Source organism: Canis aureus, chromosome 19 (assembly GCF_053574225.1).
Source record: "Canis aureus isolate CA01 chromosome 19, VMU_Caureus_v.1.0, whole genome shotgun sequence".
NCBI lineage: Eukaryota > Metazoa > Chordata > Mammalia > Carnivora > Canidae > Canis > Canis aureus.
This window is the reverse complement of record NC_135629.1, coordinates 46,583,801-46,604,263: the sequence shown is the minus strand read 5'-3', so window position 1 is coordinate 46,604,263 and position 20,463 is coordinate 46,583,801. Positions and strand designations below refer to the sequence as shown.

General features: G+C 60.9%; 2 protein-coding genes across 2 annotated transcripts; one reads left to right on the top strand and one right to left on the bottom strand.

Annotated features, from left to right (window-relative positions):
* Nucleotides 1-886: 886 nt before the first annotated feature.
* Nucleotides 887-10,593, bottom strand: ANO8 (anoctamin 8). The gene is made up of 18 exons (XM_077859469.1): nt 10,310-10,593; nt 9,462-9,572; nt 9,214-9,346; nt 8,896-9,034; nt 8,719-8,815; nt 7,995-8,111; nt 7,781-7,908; nt 7,522-7,683; nt 7,129-7,281; nt 6,887-7,013; nt 6,711-6,766; nt 6,530-6,604; nt 4,905-5,708; nt 4,498-4,689; nt 4,253-4,384; nt 4,062-4,172; nt 2,420-3,086; nt 887-1,564 (listed from the first exon to the last, which is right to left on the bottom strand). The coding sequence occupies exons 1-18, from the start codon at nt 10,413-10,415 to the stop codon at nt 1,194-1,196; spliced, it is 3,681 nt and encodes a 1,226-aa protein (XP_077715595.1). The 5' UTR covers nt 10,416-10,593; the 3' UTR covers nt 887-1,193.
* An 893-nt stretch (nt 10,594-11,486) lies between these two features.
* Nucleotides 11,487-16,290, top strand: GTPBP3 (GTP binding protein 3, mitochondrial). The gene is made up of 9 exons (XM_077859470.1): nt 11,487-12,429; nt 12,827-13,080; nt 13,222-13,308; nt 13,397-13,599; nt 13,763-13,835; nt 13,924-14,067; nt 14,258-14,423; nt 14,894-15,172; nt 15,391-16,290. The coding sequence occupies exons 1-9, from the start codon at nt 12,377-12,379 to the stop codon at nt 15,614-15,616; spliced, it is 1,485 nt and encodes a 494-aa protein (XP_077715596.1). The 5' UTR covers nt 11,487-12,376; the 3' UTR covers nt 15,617-16,290.
* The last annotated feature ends 4,173 nt before the right edge of the window (nt 16,291-20,463 follow it).

The following is a 20,463-nucleotide window of genomic DNA, read 5'->3' as shown; positions in this document are numbered from 1 at the left end:
GGGACCACCGAGGTCTCCTGAGTGTGGGCTCCTCAGCCAGCCTTTGCCCACTTTTCCTGCCTTTGGGACCGCCCCTTATTCCTCTGCTCCTTCAGACACCAAACTCTGCCTTCCCACACCTCTGTGCCTTTGCACAGGCTGCTCTCCTGCTTCTGGTGAACCCTGGTTTCTCTTTCATAACCCTCCAAAGTGCCCCTTCCTCACACTGGCTCCCCCAGGACCCCCCAGCCACTCGGCAGGGCCCACTAGACTCGGAGCCTTTGGCTGTGGACACGCTTGAGGGTGGGAGGGGCTGCACACCCCCCCTGACCACACGAGGTAGAAGTAGAGTCCCAGCAACTGGGTCTGACAGCAACCCCTGCGGTAGGGTGTCGCGGCCGCTCCCCAATGCCATCCCTGCAAGTGCCATCCCCTCAACATCCAGACGCGGGTGCCAGGTGCCTTCTGATTTTCATATACCCCAAGTTCTTTCCACCGCATGTGGCTCCTCATGGCAGCCGGGGAAGCAGTTATGCCAGAAAATGGGGCCAACAGGACTGTATCACCCCTGTCCCCCTACAGGGCCAAGGCCAACTCAGGACCCAGGCCTAGCACCCAAACTGCTGAGTCTGTTCAACACTGAGATTTCTTCCTTTGTCTGGGAGGCTGAAGCCAGGGCCTGAGGCTCTGCAGCTCCTCCCAGGGCCCCCAAATCTGGGCCGACTTGGAGTTGGTGCAGTCTGGAGTTTTCCATCTGTGGCCTCAAGACCCAGTTCTTAGGAGGAGGCCCCCAAGGGTCATGGGATGGGAGGGGCACCCACCCTAGGCCTGCTAGGTCCCTGGAAAGCCAGCACCAACTACAGGTCACTGGGCCCCCTGATCCCCCTTCCACTGCTCTGTCCTCGGGCACTGTTGAAATATACTTTTTATTGCATTTCTGCCGTTTTACAAAAATATGACAAAATAAATTAAAAACAAATAAATAATCGCCTATTCTGTGTTTTCTGTTGGTTTTTTTGGGGGGGATTCCTTTCGTTTCCCCCATCCCGGTTGGAAGGAAAACGGCAGATAGGGGAGGCCCGGCCCCCGGCCCCGCCCCAGGAGGGGGCAGCCAACACTGGGGGGCCGTCGGGCCGAAGCGCAGCGCGTTTTCTGGGTGGCGGCCGCCGCCCCGTCCCCGGACTGGTATTGCATATGAGAACAGGAAGGCGGAGCTAGTGCCAGCCGCTGGGCCAGCACACGGCCTGGGGGCTGGGGCTGGGGCTGGGCGAGGGCGCCGGGGGCTCCGGGGACTCGGAGGTGGGCGGCGGGGGGAGGCTGTAGAAGCTGGCGTCCCCCGGCAGGGGCTGCGGGGCGGGCGGGGGCCCGGCGAGGGCGCAGGGCGGGCACTCGGCGGCGGCGGGGGCGGGGGCCTGGCGGGGGGCGGCGCCCTCGCCCCCGCAGCCCCAGGGCCCGTCCCACTGCCAGCAGCCTGCGGGCGGCGTCGGGGGCCGGGGCAGCGGCGTTGGCGGCGGCGGCGGCGGCGCGGGGCTCCGGCTGCGGCGGTTGCGGAGGGCAGGGGCGCCCACGGGGGCCAGCGCTGTCCCTGCGGAGGCGAGAGGGGCCGTTCCGGGGGGGTGCCGCCCCCGCCGCCGGACCCCGCTCGGACCCTGCCCGCGCCCCCTCCCGGGCTTCCAGGCACATCGAGGGCCTTATTGCTTCTGATCAGTGACAAGGGGTGGGCGTCTTCTGGTGCGTCCCCTGCCTCTGGGCACTGGGCCCCTCCCCGTCATGGGGAGAAGGACGGTCTGAGGAAGTCCCTCTGATATCTGACCTGTGTCCCTGGTGCTGCAGCAGCCACCTCGGGCTCCCAGGGGAGTTAGTTGCTGGAGCCTGGGGCTGGGTGGGGCTGGGGTTGGGACTGGCAAGGTAGGGGTGGGGGTGGGGAGGAGCATGAGACTGGCACCTCTGCTGAGCACAGATGTGGGTGTGGCCTGTGGCCAAGCACCCCGAGCTCCGCGAGCTCCGGGAGTGGGCAGCTCCAGCCCCGACCTCCAAGGAAGGCCTCCTCAAACAGCTGGGCTGCAGGTAGGGACTTGCATAGAGGCCTGGGGGGTCCAGTCCCCCCAGAGTGAGCTGGGTGTGGGGTCTTATAGGAACAGGAGAGGCTGGGCCAGGTGGTGAATGAAGAAGCCTCCTTCATCTCTCCTGGCCCCAGAGCAGGGTGGGCAGGGTGCCCTGGGAGAGGCACTGGGACAGGGGGCTTTGGCTCTCAGGGGTCCTGGAGACACTGGGCAGGCTTGGACTGAGAGGCTCCACATACCACATACCCAGGTTCCCAACCGGTACCAGAGACCGGGCCTCCTCTGTCCCCTGCAGCCCCTCTCCCCAGGCCTGGCCACCCCACCCCTTCCCACAGAGCCGGGCCCAGAGTCCCCACCCCCGAGTTAAAGCTTGTGACCTGAGCCTTCCTCTTCAGGCCGGGGGGCGTCCGGCTCCTCAACCGCAGCCTCGTCCACCGGCCCACTCCGCTGGGCTCGGCCTCCTCCACCGCCGGGGGTCCCGTCCAGCCGGGCCTGCCCGCCTGCCCCGTTGGACCCGGTGTCAGCCCGGGCCCCGCCGAAAGGGAAGAGCTTGCTGGCGTGGAAGGCCTTGGGTGGTGAGTGGCTGCGCTCTGGGTCCCGCCGGGTCTCAGGCGACTTGAGGAACTTGAAGCTGAGGAAGGCTGGCAGGCGGGTGTCGCTACCCGTGGGTGACTGGGCAGGGGGTGGCCGGGCGGCAGGGCCGGCCCCCGCACTGGCCAGTGAGGACGTAGCCCCCGACGACAGGAACTTGCCCTGCAGCGGGATGATCTGCTTCAGCTTCATGACGTTGTTGGGTGCCAGCAAGGACCCCGGGCGCTTGGGCCGCTCCTGCCCATGGCTACCTGCCCCACCGCCCTTGGCCTTGGTGGAGGCCTTCTCGGGGGCAGCGGGGTCCAGCCCTGAGCCTTCGGCCCGAGCCTCCTCCCGGCCACTGGCATCGCGCTCTCGCCGGGCATGGTGCTCCGCGTGGCGCTGGCGCTCCTCCTCCTCCCGCCGCCGCCGCTGCTGCTGCTGGTAGCGGTGCTGGGCCTGGCGTTCGTGTCTCTGTGGGCAGAACAGAGCCATCACAGGGACCGGGCAGAAAATGAGTGTGAGCTGAGCAGGTGCCAGCTGGGGCCCCCACACCCCTGCTGGTGCTCTCTGTAGCAGGGAGGAGAGATCCAAACACCTTTTGGGCACCAGCTGCATTCCTGACCCACACTGGGGCTCTCTGTGGAAGTGGTGAGGGATCTAACCACTTACTGGGTCCCATGTGCATCCCTGGAACTGCCCTGGGGCTCTCCAAGGAAGCAGGGAGAGATCTAACCACTTATTAGGCACCGACTGCATTCCTGGATCTGTGCCAGTGCTTTCTGAGAATTTAGAAAGCGAACATTACTGGCCACCAACTCTGTCCCCCACCATGTGCCAGACACTGTCTTAACACCTGGGTGAGCAGTAAACACGTATCGGGCCTCAACAGTTCTCTGCGTTCTGGAGACCCAGCGATAGAATCACGACTGACACAGACCAGAGTCCATGCTGGCCAGTCCAGGAGCCACATGTGGCTTTGTCGGTGTTGATTTAAATCATTAAAATAAAATAAGAATTGCATTTCGCAGTTGTACGAAGCCCATGTCAAGCGCCCGCCAGCCACCTGTAGTGAGGGGCCACGCGAGCAGTGCAGAGACACATTCCGTCATCGTGGAGAGCGCCGCCTGGCGCTGCTGAGCTCCTTGGCCCACTCCGCAGCTTTCCGAGGAATGTGGCAGAAGCTGGGCTTCTAGGAAGCATCAGCTGTGTCCCTGGCCCCAAACAGGACACCGCCGGTGAGCTGGCGATGACTAAAGGCCCACAAGTGCCAGCCTGGTGCTGGATGCCACCAGGGATTCCGGGAGGGACCGGCCTGTTCGGAGTGCTAATTATTACACTGGGCTCTGCACCTCCTCCCTGCTGCTGGGAAGCGGGCTGCCAGCCAGGCAGGCCGGAGGAGCCCCACCGAGGGAAGGCCTGAACCGAGCCCAGCCCCCGCCAGCGTACCTTGAAGGCCTCCCGGCGCTGGTACTCCAGCTTGGCCATCTCCTCGGCCACCCAGCCTGGGATGTCGGGGATGGCCACGTGGATGAGGTACTTGAGGAGCAGCGCGAAGTGCTGAGGTGACAGAGGAGGAGGCTGCAGGCTCGGGGACGCCCTGCCGCGCCCCAGCTCCTCCACCCAGCCACCGGCCCCACCTCGAGCACCACCACGGACACGATGGCCGCCTCGGGGCTGAGCCAGGGGAAGAGGCGCTGCAGCTGCCCACACTGGCCGATCAGGTAGCAGTTGACCACGATCGCCAGGACGCCCATGGCCTCCATCACCTTCTGCAGGGGAACACGGGGGTGGGGCGCTCAGGTGGGGTCCGGCCCCCCTTCCTGGGCCTCCCGCCCCTCCCCGGCACACCCTGACTCCCTTTGGGCCTCGGCCGTCCCCACACCTGCCACTGGCCGATGCTCTCGACCCGCTGCCCGAAGGGCCGCTGCAGCCCCGTGCACAGCTTGAGGGCGTCGCTCCGGATCTCGATGAGGTTGTTGACCAGGGCGCACAGAGCAGCCAGGGGGAAGGCAGACGAGAAGAGCACAACATAGCCGAACTGCACGAACATCTCCTGATAGTCCTGGAACGTGTCCTGCAGGCGGGTGCCTGGGTGTGGCCTTGGGCCCTCCCTTGGACCAGGATGCCTCCTTCCTTAGACTACCTTCTCTCAAGCCCACCTCCCTCTGATTATGCTGAATGGACCCAGAGCTGCCCCCTCCAGCAAGCTTCCAGCCCCCTAGCTCCACCCTCAGACTGCCTGCCCTGCCCTCAGAGGGCCGGGCCTTGATCCTCAGATGCCCTCCTCACCTCGTACTTCTTCATACAGCTCTCAAGCTCGGCCTGGGTGAGCTGCGGAGAGTGGTCCTCCTCGGGCGGATCAATCCAAGATGACCGATTCTGCCGCCGCTGCCTCCGGCCCGAGTCTCCCGAGCCCGGCTCTGGGTCTGGGCCCCCATCTGGCCCCTGGTCACGGCCCTCGCCCCCAGCCCGGCGGAGCAGGATGGCCGGAGGCTCCCGCTCAGGACTGCCGGGAGCCCCTTCGGCCTCATCGTCGTCTTCGGCCAGTGTGAACACTCCCGGCTCCAGCCCCTTCTCCACCATCGTGGGGCTCCCCTCCTCCAGGAGGGCCTCCGGGCCAGGCCGCCGCCGCCCAGCCCCTCGTTCAGCAAAGCTGACTTTCTTCAGCCTGAGCCCACAGTCCAGGAGGCCACTCTCCTCACCCTCCTCCTCGTCATCTTCCTCCTCCTCCTCCTCCTCCTCCTCCTCTTCCTCTTCCTCCTTGCCCCCTCGAGGGCCATCCCCCACCTCCCCACCTTCCCCTGCAGGCCGCCGCTCCACTGTGGCCTCCTCCTCCTCCTCAGGTGCCCCGCAGCCCCCACTGAGACACCTGCGGCCCCCGCTGCCACCACCACCACCACCCTCTTCAGCCTGGGGTTCCAGGCGGCGGGGCACGGGGCGCTGGAGGCTCAGCAGGCCAAGCAGGGCACGGGCCAGCTCCCAGGCTGCCTGCAGGCCGAGCTCGCCTCGGCCCAGCCGGCGGTACAGGTGAGGCTGCAGGACCTCGCGCACATTCTGCAGGAACTGGCGGGTGATCAGCAGAGTGGCCAGCATCTGGGGGCAGGAAGGGGGAGGAGAGAGGCCACGTGGGGCGCGGGCGGGGCCCGGGGCCCCGGGGCGGGCTGCTGGGACTGGGCACCCGCCCTCCGGGAGCAAGTTTCCAGACACATGCCCTGAAGCCAGTAGCTAACTCCAGCCCTTTAGATGTCCCTGGACTGACGTGGAGGCCCCAGCACTCAGCCCCGGCAGCCTCTACCACCATTCATCTGCCACAAACCATAGCCCAGTGGGCCACAGCGTTCCTAGCCAACCTCCTGCAGTTGCAGCGCATGTTGCAGGGAGGCCTGCTGTGGGGTCCCCCTGCTTGCAGCCCTGCCCAGGAGCTCAGCTGGTACCCAGGGCCTCGAGAGGCCCCTGCCATCTGCACCCCATCAGCAGGGCCCCGGCGCCTTGGAACATGCACCCGAGGCTCAGGCAGCGTGAGGCCCCAAGCACAGCCACACTGCCCGCCCTGGCGAGGCCTGCAGGCCTGCCGTCTGCCCATACTTTGGCCCGGGCCATGAGCAGGAGGCCCCGGAGGGAGAGGAGGAGCAGGTGGAACCGCAGGGCCGCGAGCGGGACCAGCACCGCCCGAAGCTGCCGCTCGAGGCTCTGGGACAGGGACAGGACGAGCAGGAGCTGTGGAGGGACCGACGGACAGGTGGACGGACAGATGGGGGACGACAGGCAGAGAGAGGACACACGGACGGACGGACAGAGAGAGAAGGATGGAGGGTGCGGGGGAGGGGCTGGAGAGCCCATGGACCCCTTGGGCCAAGTCCAACCCCCCACTGGCCGCCACTGGGGGGCACTGCCTTGGGCTGGGGGGATCTCACCTCTTTCAAGCGCTCCATGTCCTTGAGGTAGAAGCCAATGTAGAAGAGGCTCAGGTAGGAGTTAACAAACTGGAACTGTGGGAAGTAAGCAGGTAGGCAATCGCTCTGCTGCCCTGTCCCCAGGAGCCCCTCGCACGCCCCCTGCAGCCTCCCTGCTGCCTGCCTGCTGGCCCCCGCTCACCAGGACGACTTTGATGATGAGGTGCTTCTCATAGGCGCTCTCCAGCCGGTAATTTTCTGGGGGCCGAAGGGGTGAGTGAGGAGGTGGCCCAAGCCCCCTGAAAGCAGCAGGGGGCCCTGCAGGGCAGTAGGGGCCTCCCTCCCCAGGGCAGCGGGACCTCCCCTGGCAGGGCGTACCCATGTCGTTGAGCCAGATGGCGAGCTTCTTATAGCCCTCAGCACTTGCGCTGACCAGCAGAGCCAGCACAACCTTGGGCAGGAAACGGGCAAGACGGGGCAGCCCCTTCACGCTCAGCACCAGCTCCTGCAGGGGCAGAGGGTTCACAGGTCACCCTGGCATCCGGGCTTAGCTCGGAGTGGACCTGGGCAGGTGGCTGCCAGGTCAAGGACCAAGGCCAGGGCTGGGGGCTGGAGGTCACCTGCAGCTGGAAGCAGCCCAGCATGAGCAGAAACACGCAGGCCAGGCAGGTGAGGCATAACGGGAGACTCACAAGCAGCTGGAAAAGCAGCCGCTTCCAGGGTGGGTAGTAGAACTCCTCAGCCCGAGTCACAGGGCTGATGCGCCGGATGCCCTGGCAGAGGGTGGGGGTGGGGCTCAGCAGGAGGCCAGAGGGGCTGCCCCTGCCCCTCCCCCACCTTCCCAGTCCTCTGAATTCAATTTCCTCCCACCACGCCTTTGCTTCTGTGGTGCCCACACCTAGTACACCTTTTCCAGTCCCTCAAATGCAATTTCACACAATCTCTGTCCTGCAGTGCCCCCCACCTCCACCTCTCACTCTTGGAGTCCGTGGACTCAGATACCCCCGACTGACCCTGAACTGGGGTCGTGGCTCCTCCACAGCTTCTCCAGGTGAGTCCAGCGTCCCCCATTTGTAGGCCAGCTCTGCCCCCCTCCGTTTCCACTCCTCCAAGAACAGGGTCGACCAGACCACGTTGAAGAGGGCAAAAACCACACACGAAACATCCCGGCTTGTCTGGGGACGGCAGAAGGTTGAGCTGTTGGCCAAGCTGGCCCAGGGAGGAGGGAGGTGTCTCAGGTACCCCAGCCCCTGCCCAGCCCATTCCCAGCACCTGATCAGCCTCCGTAAATGTGTACAGGACGGAGCCAAAAACAGCTGGGTATACCATCGCTGATGTGTAGAAACCCAGCCAGGCAAAGTACATGGCAATCTTCACTCCAAAGTAGTCACAGATCTCATCTGCCAGGGGCACAGTCAGGGGGTCCTGGTCAGCCCTGCCCGCTTCCTGAAACTCCCGCACCCCCCCACACCACCTGGGGCCACACCTAAAGGCTGGTTTTCACACACAGCTTGCACCCATGACTTCATGAGGCGGTTCAGGATGCGCTGCTCATGGACCGGGAACACCTGCTGGATGATCCCACGGGCTGCCAGCTCAGGGACTGTGGAGCGATAAGAGCAGGACCTTGGCCGAAACCCAAGTCACAGTTTTTCCCTGCCTCTAAATCTTCAGAAGCTCTTCCCAGGGGAGGAGTTCTGAGTGGGCAGGATGTCTGGTTCTCCTTCAGAATTGGGAGGTGCAGAGGCAGGCAGGAGGGGGTGCAGGAATCCACCTGGAGGGTGAGGTCCTAGGGTGGAACCTTGTATTTAAATAAAGCCATCGGCCTCAGTTCACTGCTGCGAACGTCTGAGGAATGGTGCTAAATTGGCATCAGAAGGTGAACTTGCAGCAGCTGCTTTCTGGGAGAGGAAACTGAGGCCCAGGGCCACACCTCACAAGGCATGGAGTGCTGTCCATGGTCCTGCCCCTGCCTTATCCCAGACCCAGAGAAAGGTTTCTCTTGGACACGCCTCCCGGGAGCTAAGCCACACCCCTACACTAAGGCCACACCCCCTCACCGCATTGATTGATGTCTCCGGGCCCCACCCAATTCTTCACTAGCCTTTGGGCGGTTGTCTCTAGGCCCCGCCCCCTCGCTCCCGATAGGCTGCACCCTAAGCCCCACCCAGCTCCCCACGCGTGATTGGAGGCTGGTCCCGCCCACTTACTGATTGGCTGGTCCTCCAGGAAGCGCACGTTGTGCAGCGCCTCGCCCTGCTTTGCGCGTAGGTTCTGTAGCCAGAAGCGGATGATGCTCTGGCGTTCCTGCGGGGGACAGGGCTTGAGCACAGGGCGCAGCAGCCCAAGGACTAGGGATGCGCACTGGGAGCCAGAGCTGGCCGCACCTGGGAGGTGAAGAAGCGCAGCTCACTCTCCACGTTCTCGTAGATGAAGTCCTCCTCGCAGGAGAAGCCGCGGGTGCCCCCGCCAAACTCGGCCTTCACTGCTTTGCGCAGACCCAGCTCGTCGGCTCCTCGAAGTAGGCTGCCGGGAAGACAAGGAGCTGGGGTCACGGGGAGACCCCTGGCTCACGTCCTGGAGCTAGGGTTGGTGTACCTGGCGGCCACCTGGGACAAATGCAGGGCGCTAGACCTTGCAGTTGGTTCTTGAAGGGCGGGGAGCTGGGTAGCAGGGTCAGCGAGAGGCCAGGGACAGAGACTCGCCTCTCATATGTGGCGGTGACGAAGAAGGCATAGGCACGCGTGTGGCGGTGGTGGCGGACTTGCACGATGAGCTCGGGGATGCCCACGCGGATGTGGTTCAGCAGCCATAGCAGCGTGTGGTCATCAGTCGTGTCTGCCAAGGGGCACAGGGACTGATGGCTCTTGCCACAAGGGGTCCGAGGCCTCTTACAGACTCCTACTCAGGGGAGCCCAGCTCAGGGGAGCACATCTGGGCAGCGGGCAGGTACCTGGAAAGGTCATCAGCACGTCGCAGTTCTCCGTAGGCACCGTCTTCATCCACGCCTTGTGTGACACCAGATAGCGACCAGCCTGCAGGAGCCGCTTCCCAAAAAGCTTATCTAGGGGGCAGGCGGGGCAGGACCCAGGTCAGGCCACTCCCAGGCCAGGACCCCAGCCTCCAGTTCAGTCATTCCCGCCCTAGCCCCTGCTCACACACTCGGTCTGGCGTTCAAGGACCTGCAAGCTTTGGCCTTGGCTTGTTTCCTTCCCCCCTCGTCCTTGCAACCAGCCAGGAACGCCCTTCCCCCAGGTCCTCCCTTACAAATCTTACTCATTCTTGAGGCCCAGCTCCGCCTCCAAAACCACAATCGATGGGGCGCTCACTAGCAGCCCTGAGCACTTCACCATATCATGTCAGCGCGTCCTCATAGCTGGGCGCGGTTCTTACCCCCATTTCACAGGTGAGGAAACTGAGGACCTGGGCGTTTAAGTCACGCACCCAAGGTCACACAGGCGAGCTGGGATTCGAACCCAGGACCGTAGGATTCTGTATCCTCTGCGGAGAGGCTCTCTCAAGCGCATCCCTGCCGGGCTGCGATCTGATAGCCCAGGGGGTGACTGAGCTCAGCCCCAGGCCAGGGTTCTCGGAGGGGCGTGTCCGCGTCTCTGCGCGGGGACCCCTGCCCCCTGCGCCGTCCCAGCCGCGCCGGCCTCGCCGCAGCCGCAGTGCCGGGAGAAGCCGGCCCCTCGACAGGACTCTAGGCCCGGGACGGCTGACCCCAATCCCACTCCCCGTCCGGCCGCCGCGCACCACAGGCACCTGCAGCGCTGTCAGATCCGGCCGCCGCACACATACCCAGAACTCCAGACGCCGGGGCTGCAGGCTCGCCCTCAGGCGGGGGCCTCTTGCCACGCTCGCCCTCCAGGGACGTGCCCCCGGCGCTGGAGGTGGCTTCGGCCATGGCGAGGGCAGGTCAGGTCAGGGGCTGCGGGCGGCCCGAGCGCCGGGGGGCCGCGGGCTCATCGGGCCGGTGCAGCCGGCGGAGCGCGCTGGAGGTGGAGACAAAGGCCGCGCCCGCCCGCGCCGGCCGCCGTCCCCGCGTGCCCGAGCGCTGCTTGTCGTCTCCGCCCGCGCGGAACCTCGATTCTCCTTCTCGTCCCCGCGCACGTCGCTCTTGGGTTCTCGACTCCGCCCGTGTTGTTTTCTGGATTTCATTCTCGCCCGCCCACTTCGTTTTCTGGTGCCCGTCTCCGCCCGCACCAAAGATGCATTCTCCTCCGTGTCCCCGCCCGCGGTCTAATTCTGGGTCTCGTCGCCGCCCGCCCCAGGCCCCAGATTCACCCCCTCGGAGCCTTAGTTTCCCCATCTGCACGGGTGCGGTTTGGAATCTTGAGTTGGGCCTGATTTTGACAACGTCAGGACTTGGGAAGGGGTGGGCCCGGGCCGAGGAGATTCCAGGCAGCAGTAACTTCACCGCAGCTAGAATACGAATTAATAGTCACAGCAAGTCCTGCCCTCAGGGCCTTAGCATGTGCCGGTCAGCTCCTTAGGGCACTCGTCGCACCTTCTCCGTCCACCTCTCAGGACGAAACGTCCTCAGAGAGGACCCGAGAGAGCTGCCAATTTTAGCAAATAAAAGTACAGTCCTCCCAGTTAAACGTGAATGAATTTCAACAAACGAATACACGTTTAGTGGGATGTAGTTATGCCAAAACCTTATTCATTGTTTATCTGAAATTCACATTGAACTGGACGTCCTGTATAGGTTCATCTGCACCCAGACCCCTGACTGTCCTGCGCAGGCACTTCGGGTAGGCCGGGGGCCCAGCGAGGGCAGGGGCCCCTCCAGGTTCGTAGCGCACACAGCAGGCACCTGATGTGTACTTGTGACAGAGGGAACAACTCGGGGAAGGCGAGTGTCCGCGTTCGTCACTCTTTGACAAATGAAAAAGTCGAGCGGGTCGAGGCAGGGATCCGAACTCCAGCGGGTCGGACCGACAGATTCTTCCCCAAATGCAAGTGCGTCGCCCGCCCGCTCCGTCCGAGAACCAGAGAACCGTCCGTGCGACCGCGGCCGGCGGAGACCCAGCCCAGCGCCTAGAATTCCACCCTCAGCGCTTTATCCCGCTCGCCAGCGCTGTCCTGGGTTAACCTGAGAGGAATCCTTGAGACTCCCCTTTCTGGCCTTCGGGGAGCCCGGCCCGGAGGACCGGACACTCGGCTCCGCGGGGCAGGCCCGGGCCAGGAAAGCCCAACGGGGCAGAGAGCGTGGTGCGGGGGGGGTTCCAGAAAGGCGTCCTGTCGGGGGAGGGGGGGCCCTAGAGCTGGGGCCCGAGGACGAGTTGGTCCGATGAAGGGACTCCGAGGAGGGAACGGCGGGAGGCACGGATGGGGTAGGGGAGAAACGGAGTTCTGGGCACACAGGTAGGCATCTTCCCAGGAATTTGGACAAGGTTTGGCCGGGGCCGGGGCGTGGGCTCCCCGGAACTCGTCCCTCTCCGCCCCTGAGTTGTTCTTGCTCCGCCTAAAGCTGCGGAGTGGCCGGATGTTAAATACGGGGCTCGCACCCTCGCCTCCGTGTGATTCCCACGGCCCTGGGCCAAGCCCGGTCCTTCCTCCCACCCTCCATTTCCGGTGTCTGGGATACCCGCGCTTCCTTGGGTCCTAAAAATTCGGTCTAATGTTGCCGGGGGAACGCCATTTCGCGGCACCCCCGCGTGTGGCCTCCCCCCTCCTCTTTCCCTGTCGCCAGCCAATAGGAACGGAGATCTTCCGTGGGTGGGCCGTACGCCTCCTGAGGGGCCCAATGACGATCGAGCGTCTCCGCGCTCCACCAGTCACGCCGCGGAGTGGGCGGGTCCTCCTGCCAGGACTAGAAGCCACCCAGGCAGAGCGGGTAGGCGGGTCGCTGGTTGTGAATCCATGTGGCGGGGGTTGTGGAGCCTAGTAGCCCGGGGCGCACGTGGGCCTCGCAGGTGGGGCGATACAGGAAACGGGCGTGACAGCGTGGGGGTGCCTGCTTGGGCTCCGAACCCTTTCCCTGGGGTCTGTGGGCCCAGTTCCCTGCGGCAGGATCACCTTTCGCATTTTTCCAAGCCCCAATCCGTTCATCCCTCTGCCGCAGAGCCGACATCTGGGTCACCTGTTGACCTCAGAGTACCCGTTCGGGTCACATTCTAAGACCAGCCTCCGCCCCCTCACAATGTATCCATCTCCCTGTCGCAGGCCCACATCTGGGTCACCCTCTGGCCTCAGGCGCCCCACTCTGCCCATCCCCCAGCCGCAGAGCCTCCCCCGGGGCATCTCCCCACTCCCTGTCCACCTGCTCTCTGCCAAAGAGCCTCCCAGAGGCACTGATCCCCTCCTCTGCAGTCCCAGGTCGTGCACGCGCCAGGGCAGCGGCGCCCCGGTCCCCGGGGCCGGGGCCACCATCTTCGCGCTGAGCTCCGGGCAAGGCCGCTGCGGCATCGCGGTGATCCGGACCAGCGGCCCCGCCAGCGGCCACGCCCTCCGGAGCCTCACGGCGCCCCGGGACTTGCCCCCGGCTCGCAGCGCCTGCCTGCGCCTGCTCAGCCATCCCCATTCCAGGGAGCCGTTGGACCGCGCGCTGGTGCTCTGGTTCCCAGGTGAGGGGCTCCAGATCCCGAACCTGCTGTAGCTCTCCTGACCCAGTTTCCACACACACACACACACACACACACACACACACACACACCTGCCCGGCGTTTGCCTAGCCGCACTCCTCGACTCCCATCTCGCCACACCAGGTCCCCAAAGTTTCACGGGTGAGGACTGCGCAGAATTCCACGTGCATGGAGGCTCGGCGGTGGTGAGTGGCGTCCTGCAGGCCCTGGGTGAGTCTGCAGCCTTGGGCTCGAAGTCTGGCTCTGCCAGGGGACCCCGTGGGGGCCAGGGAGCTCAGGACCCAGTACCTTCCCGCAGGCAGTGTGCCAGGGCTGCGGCCCGCCGAGGCCGGTGAGTTCACCAGGCGGGCATTCGCTCACGGAAAGCTGAGCCTGACCGAGGTGGAGGGGCTGGCGGATCTAATTCATGCAGAAACCGAGGCGCAGCGGCGGCAGGCACTGAGGCAGCTGGATGGGGAACTGGGCCACCTCTGCCATGGCTGGGCCAAGACTCTCACCAAGGCAAGCCCCCTCTGCACCCATTCTCCTCTTAGAGACCCCACCTGCCATTCTGTGTGTGAGAACTTCCTGTGCCTGAGCCTCCAGTCTGGTCCCTTAGGTCAGGCTGGACCTGGGTTCTTGAACGACCACACCTCCACCTCCCTACCTACCCCCCCTCCCCCAGGCTCTGGCTCATGTGGAGGCCTATATCGATTTTGGTGAGGATGACAACCTGGAGGAGGGTGTCCTCGAGCGAGGTGAGTCCTCCTAAGGGTTGGGGACACCTGGCATCTTAGCCCTATGAAGCTCCCACATCCTTTCCCCTCTGCTTTCTTCCATCCACAGCCAACAGCCAAGTGCGCGAGCTGGAGCTGGCGCTGAGCGCACATCTTCGAGATGCCAGGCGCGGGCAGAGGCTTCGTTCAGGAGCGCACATAGTGGTCACAGGCCCCCCCAACGCCGGCAAGAGCAGCCTGGTGAACCTACTCAGTGCGTGGGAGGCGGGCGGAGGCGGGGCCTAGTGTCGGGGGCGGGGCAGGGAACGGGTGCTGCTCAGGTATGAGGGAGGGGCCTCGAGGATGGCAGCGCAGTCTAGCCGGGAGGTGGAGCCTGGGGGAGGGGCGCCGTCGCCTCTGCCCCGCCCCCTTGGTGATAACCCTTACTCCCCACTCCATCCTAGGCCGGAAGCCTGTGTCCATAGTGTCGCCGGAGCCGGGGACCACCCGCGACGTGCTGGAGACCCCCGTGGACCTGGCTGGGTTCCCCGCGCTGCTGAGCGACACGGCGGGGTTGCGGGAGGGCGCGGGGCCGGTGGAGCAGGAGGGCGTGCGGCGCGCCCGCCAGAGGTAGGCCTGCAGGGTGGTGGGATGGGGAGACAGAGCCCTTCCGTTCCCGTTTCTCCTTGCTGCATTTATTTTGGGTCCTTCTCAAATCACGAAAGGCTGCTAAGCTCCCTCGAGCGGGGACTCTGATATGGGGAGAACAACAGTTAAAATTAAGCCTCTGGGACGCCTGAGTGGCTCAGCGGTTGAGCCTCTGCCTTTGGCTCAGGTCGTGATCCAGGAGTCCGGGGAGTCCCGCATCGGGCCAGGGGTCTACTTCTCCCTCTGCCGGTGTCTCTGCCTCTCTCTGGGTGTCTCTCGAATAAATAAAATGAAATTCAGCCTCTGCTCCTGCCCCTCCCCTCTTGCCCCGCCCCACATACTACACCCCGCCCCGCCTTCACCTACCCGGCCCTTCCGCCCTCCTCAATCTTCATGCCCTTAATTACTCAACTCTGGGGTCAATGCCCGGTTGGTTCTCCCTGTTCCCCCAGGCTGGAGCAGGCTGATCTCATTCTGGCCGTGCTAGATGCTACGGACCTGGCCTCTCCGTCCAGCCGCAGCTTCCTGGACACCGTTGTCGTCCCCGCGGGAGCTGGGAGCCCCAGTGAGAACAGCCAGCGCCTCCTGCTGGTGCTGAACAAATCGGACTTACTGCCTCGAGGGGGCCCAGACCTCAGTCCCCACCTGCCTCCGCATCTGCTGCTGTCCTGCTTGACCGGAGAGGGATTGGACGGCCTCCTGGAGGCGCTGAGGAAGGAGCTGGCTGAAGTGTGAGCCACCCTCCACCCCGTGCCCCTCCGCCCATCCCTCCGCCTGTCCCTGCCCCGCAGCCTGCCTCAGCCTGCCTTCAAGTCAGGGCTGAGCCACTGGCCTTGGATGCCTATCTGCCCCCAGGCTCGTTTTCTGTACCTACAGAGTGCAAGTGAGCATCCCCCTTCCAGTGGTAGTTGTGAAAGGTGAGAAAGACTGCATGGTTTGTCCCTTGCAGGTGTGGGGACCCGTCTACAGGCCCACCACTTCTGACGCGGGCAAGGCACCAGCATCATCTCCAGGGCTGCCTGGATGCTCTCAGCCACTACAAGCAGACAAAAGACCTAGCCCTGGCTGCTGAGGCGCTGAGACTCGCCCGTGGCCACCTGGCCCGCATCACCGGTGGAGGGGACACTGAGGAGATCCTGGACATCATCTTCCGGGACTTCTGTGTGGGCAAGTGAGAGGACCACTGAAGCTCTCAGCCAGAAGCCCTGAGGCATGTGGGCACAGCTTAGGCAAAGTGAGAATTTCATCCCATGGGGAAAGACCTTGTCCCCAGAATAATGAGCAAACCAGCTGCCTCAGAAATGGTGAGCTCCCTGTTGCTGGCAGTAAGTAAGCTACAGCCAGCCACATTCCCTTGTGGGGAAATGCTAGGGATTCAAGCCTTGGATGGAACTGAACGGAGGTCCCTTTGGGTGTCCGATGCTGGAGGGAGTAGGAGTGGATGGTTGGATGGGGGTGGGGTCTTTGGGAGGGCCTCAGGGGTCTTTGTTTTGTAGTTCTTAATTTATTTTGCAAATACCAAAGGAACAGACAAAATTCAGGTGATTCAGAAATGCCTAAACATGGCAATCTCCCTCCCATCCCTTGGGGATCACGGCTTAACTTGTGTACTTCCAGGATTTTCTCTGCTCTTTTACATACTTGTGGACACACCTATAAAATATGTTTTGTCAGGCACCTGGATGGCTCAGTGATTGAGCATCTGCCTTGGGCTCAGGTCGTGATCCCCGGGTCCTGGGATCGAGTTCTGTATCAGGCTCCCTGCAGGGAGCCTGCTTGTCCCTCTGCCTGTATCTCTGCCTCTCTCTGGATGTCTCTCATGAATAAATAAATAAAATCTTAAAATATATATATGTTTTGTCTTATATTTTGTACATAAGTTGTGTATTTGCTCTGCAAGTTGTCATTCTTTTTAGTATTAATCTTGAAGCTTTGCCTTTTAATATTTAAAAGAGCCTTGCAAGATCCTGGGTCCCAATGCCGTCCAAGCTTATGCATTCATTCCCTCCGTAACTATCAAGCACCTGCTGTGTGCTAGAATTACATGCATGATTTTATTGGGTTTTCATAACAGCACAACACAAAGAGTATTTTCTTTTAGTTTTACAGATGGGGAAACTAATGCTCAGAGACTTAGTTACTTGCTGGACATCCCCACCTTTGGGATTTGCACATAGGTTTGTTTGGACTTCCGATTTGAGTTTGCTGCAGGCCTTCTGTGCAACAGGTTGAGTGCAGGATGCTGGGGACACAGAGGGACACAGATTGTCACAGATGCTGCCCCTGCCCATGTTAGAAACCTGTTTCCTTATGGTGAGATCTGATGGCTGCCATGTGAGCTTCTGATGAGGAGACCTCCCTGCTCAGTTACATGAGGGCAAGCTGCCTTGCAGAGGTGCCATTGGTACTGTCAGCCGAATGGTGAGAAGGAAACCAGATGGAGGACATTGATGACAGTATCCCAGGCAGAGGGCACAGCATGTGCAAAGGTCCTGAGGTGGGAGCCTCATAGTGTGTTCAAGGAACAGTGAGGTGGCCAGTATGGCTGAAGTAGTGAGTGAGGGGGAGAGAGGAGGGAGATGAGTGGAGGAAGAGAGGGAGCATCTGATTGATAGGTCTTTGATTTTTTTTAATCCTTTCTTTTTTTTTAAATTTTTATTTATGATAGTCACAGAGAGAGAGAGAGAGAGAGGCAGAAACACAGGCAGAGGGAGAAACAGGCTCCATGCACCGGGAGCCCAACGTGGGATTCGATCCCGGGTCTCCAGGATCATGCCTTGGGCCAAAGGCAGGCGCTAAACCGCTGCACCACCCAGGGATCCCTTCATCCTTTCTTTTTTTTTTTTTTTTTTTTTAAAGGATGGGTCTCAACCCTGGCTATACATGAAAATCAAATATGGAGCTTTTATTTTATTTTATTTTATTTTTAATTTTTATTTATTTATGATAGTCACAGAGAGAGAAAGAGAGAGAGGCAGAGACACAGGCAGAGGGAGAAGCAGGCTCCATGCACCGAAAGCCCGATGTGGGACTCGATCCTGGGTCTCCAGGATCGCGCCCTGGGCCAAAGGCAGGCGCCAAACCGCTGCGCCACCCAGGGATCCCCCTTCATCCTTTCTTTTATTAAGTTTTTAAAATTTTAATTCCAGTATAGTTAACATACTGTGTTATATTAGTTTCAGGTATACAATGTAGTGATTCAACACTTCTTTTTTTTTTCTTTAAAGATTTTATTTATTTATTGATGAGAGACACACAGAGAGAGAGGCAGGGACAGGCAGAGGGGGGAGCCCAATGTGGGACTCGATCCCAGGACCCTGGGATCACGACCTCAGCCAAAGGCAGATGCTCAACCACTGAGCCACCCGGGTGCCCCGACTCAACACTTCTATACCGTATGCAGTGCTCATCATGACAAGTGCACCTCTTAATTCCCATCCCCTATTTTACCCATCACCTGCCCACCCACCTCCCCTCTGGTAACCAGCAATGTGTTCTCTGGAGTTCTCTGTTTCTTGCTCTCTCTCTCTCTCTTTTCCCTTTGCCTGTTTGTTTTGTTTCTTAAATTCCACATTTGAGTGAAATCGTGTGGTATTTGTCTTTCTCTGACAAATTCGCTTAGCATTATACTCTATAGCTCCAACCGTGTTTTTGCAAATGGCAAGATTTCATTCTTTTTTGTGGCTGAATAACATTCCATTGTATATATGTAACATCTTATTTATCCATTCATCTGTTAATGGACACTTGGGCTGCTTCCATGATTTGGCTATTGTAGATAATACTGCTGCGAATGTGGGGGTGCATATGTCCCTTTGAATTAGTGCTGAGGTCTTGGATTCTGAGACTCACAGGGGCCTGCTATGTTGGTGGCGCACCAGCAGAGGGCGCCTTGCTCCAACAAAAGGAGGTCCAGGCAGGGGTTGGGGGGGCGCCCACCCATCAAAGCTCTGGCCTTCTAAGGACCCTGGGAGACAGGTTTCCACACCACGTGGCAGCAGGTAAATGTTTAACTTTCCTTGCCACGGGTAGAAACAGTCTTAAATAGATTCAGGATCCCTTCCAGAATCAGAAAGAGTCCTATCTCAGGTGATGGAAGATAGAAGCTCTCAGGTTTTAGGGAACACCTGAGCAAAGGCTGGGAGGTATCCAGGGCCGATGAAGAATATGAAGAGAGTTTTCAGGAAGCATCTGGAATCCCCCCCCCCCCCCCGTGTCTTCACGGACTTCATGGCAATCTGTCACTATTGGTTTGTTTTCTTGTTCAGCACCTAGGGCTGCCCGAGTGTGGGGGGCTCAAGGAGGGAAAGGATCACTCGTGGGCTGAGTCCATGAATATTGCTATTATGTCTATTTTTCGGGACTACAAACGATACCCAGACAAGAGAAACAATGCCATAGGAGGGTGTCCAGATGTCCTCCACGCTGGGAGGGACCAGAGGGCTCCCAGGAGGGGGAAGTGGGGTCTGGGTTGGGAGAGAGAAGTTCTTGGGGCAGGATGCCTGGGCCCCACCCCCCTCTCCCAGGCCCTGGCACACAGCTGGACTGAGGTCCTTGGCTACAGTCCCTTTTTTCCAAGAAGGGTGAGGTGGTTTGTGGGAAGCAGCCATAGGGGTTATTTATAGAGGTCACAGGAAATCCCTAAAGAGTCACAACCTCATCGGCTGGCTGGACCACAGGGTCAGGGAGGGGGTCTGTGGATTGCTCCCTGACAGGTATTCATTCCCTGCTGCCCTGCTCCTAGGGGAGCCACCAACTTGGGGGAGTCAGAGTTACATGGTAGGTCTGTAGGAAGGGAGGGATGGAGCTGGGGATTCCCCCAGGGGGAGGAAGGGCTATACTTGGGGCAATCAGGAGGGCTGCCTGGAGGTGGGACCTCTGAGGGAGGGCCTTGGAGGAAGAAGAACAAGGCATTTTAGTCTGAGAGCACAAATTAAGAGATAATCTTTAGAATTAAAGGTCCAGGGCAGGGGCGCCTAGGTGGCTAAGTCGGTTAAGCATCTGCCTTTGGCTCAGGTCATGATCCTAGAGTCCTGGGATGAGCCCCATGTCATCAGATCATCTGGCTCCCTGATCAGAAGGGAGTCTATTTCTCCTTCTCTGTCTGCCCTTCCCTCTGCTCCTTCTCTCTCTCTCTCTCAAATAAATAAAATCTTTTTTAAAAATTTTTATTTATTTATTCATGAGAGACACAGAGAGAAGGCAGAGACAGGCAGAGGGAGAAACAGGCTCCTTGCAGAGAGCCCGATGTGGGACTCGATCCTGGAACTCCAGAATCATGCCCTGAGCCGAAGGGAGATGCTCGGGGCAGCCCAGGTGGCTCAGTGATTTAGCACCACCTTCAGCCCAAGGCATGATCCTGGAGACCTGGGATCGAGTCCCATGTCGGGCTCCCTGCATGGAGCCTGCTTCTCCCTCTGCCTGTGTCTCTGCCTCTCTCTCTCTCTGTCTTTCATGAATAAATAAGTAAAATCGTTAAAAAAAAAAAAAAAAAAAAAAGATCCAGGGCTGCTGGAGTCAAGAACTTCCCTGGAAGTGGGAGTGGGGGTTGGGGACAGGGACACAAGAGAGCTGAGGAACCGGACTTTGTTCCCAGGATAATGGGGAGCCACAGAGGATAGAGGGACATGGTCAGATCCCATGATGGAAAGGTGTCCCTGGACCCCTGGACCAGCAGGGCTGGGCGTGGGGACCAGCTGGAGGGACGATATCCTGGGATGCTCTGGATGGGAGAGAACGAAAAATCAGGCCCGTGCCCATGTGTCCAGAAAGTTTAGAACGATTATTTCTCAGATGAGAAAATGGAGGCTGAGACCAACTGAGTCAAGATTTAAATCCAGGGATGTCTGGCTCCAGAACCCAAAACTCAGACATCCTGTGGTGGCTGTGACTGGCTGGTGTCATCATCGTCTCCAGTCTCCAGCTGCCCAGGCAGTAGGCTTAGGGTCAGGGACGTCCTCACTTCCTTGGGGCCTCCAGACTGGCCCGTCTGGGCGGCCTGGCCTGGCTGACCCCCCTGCCC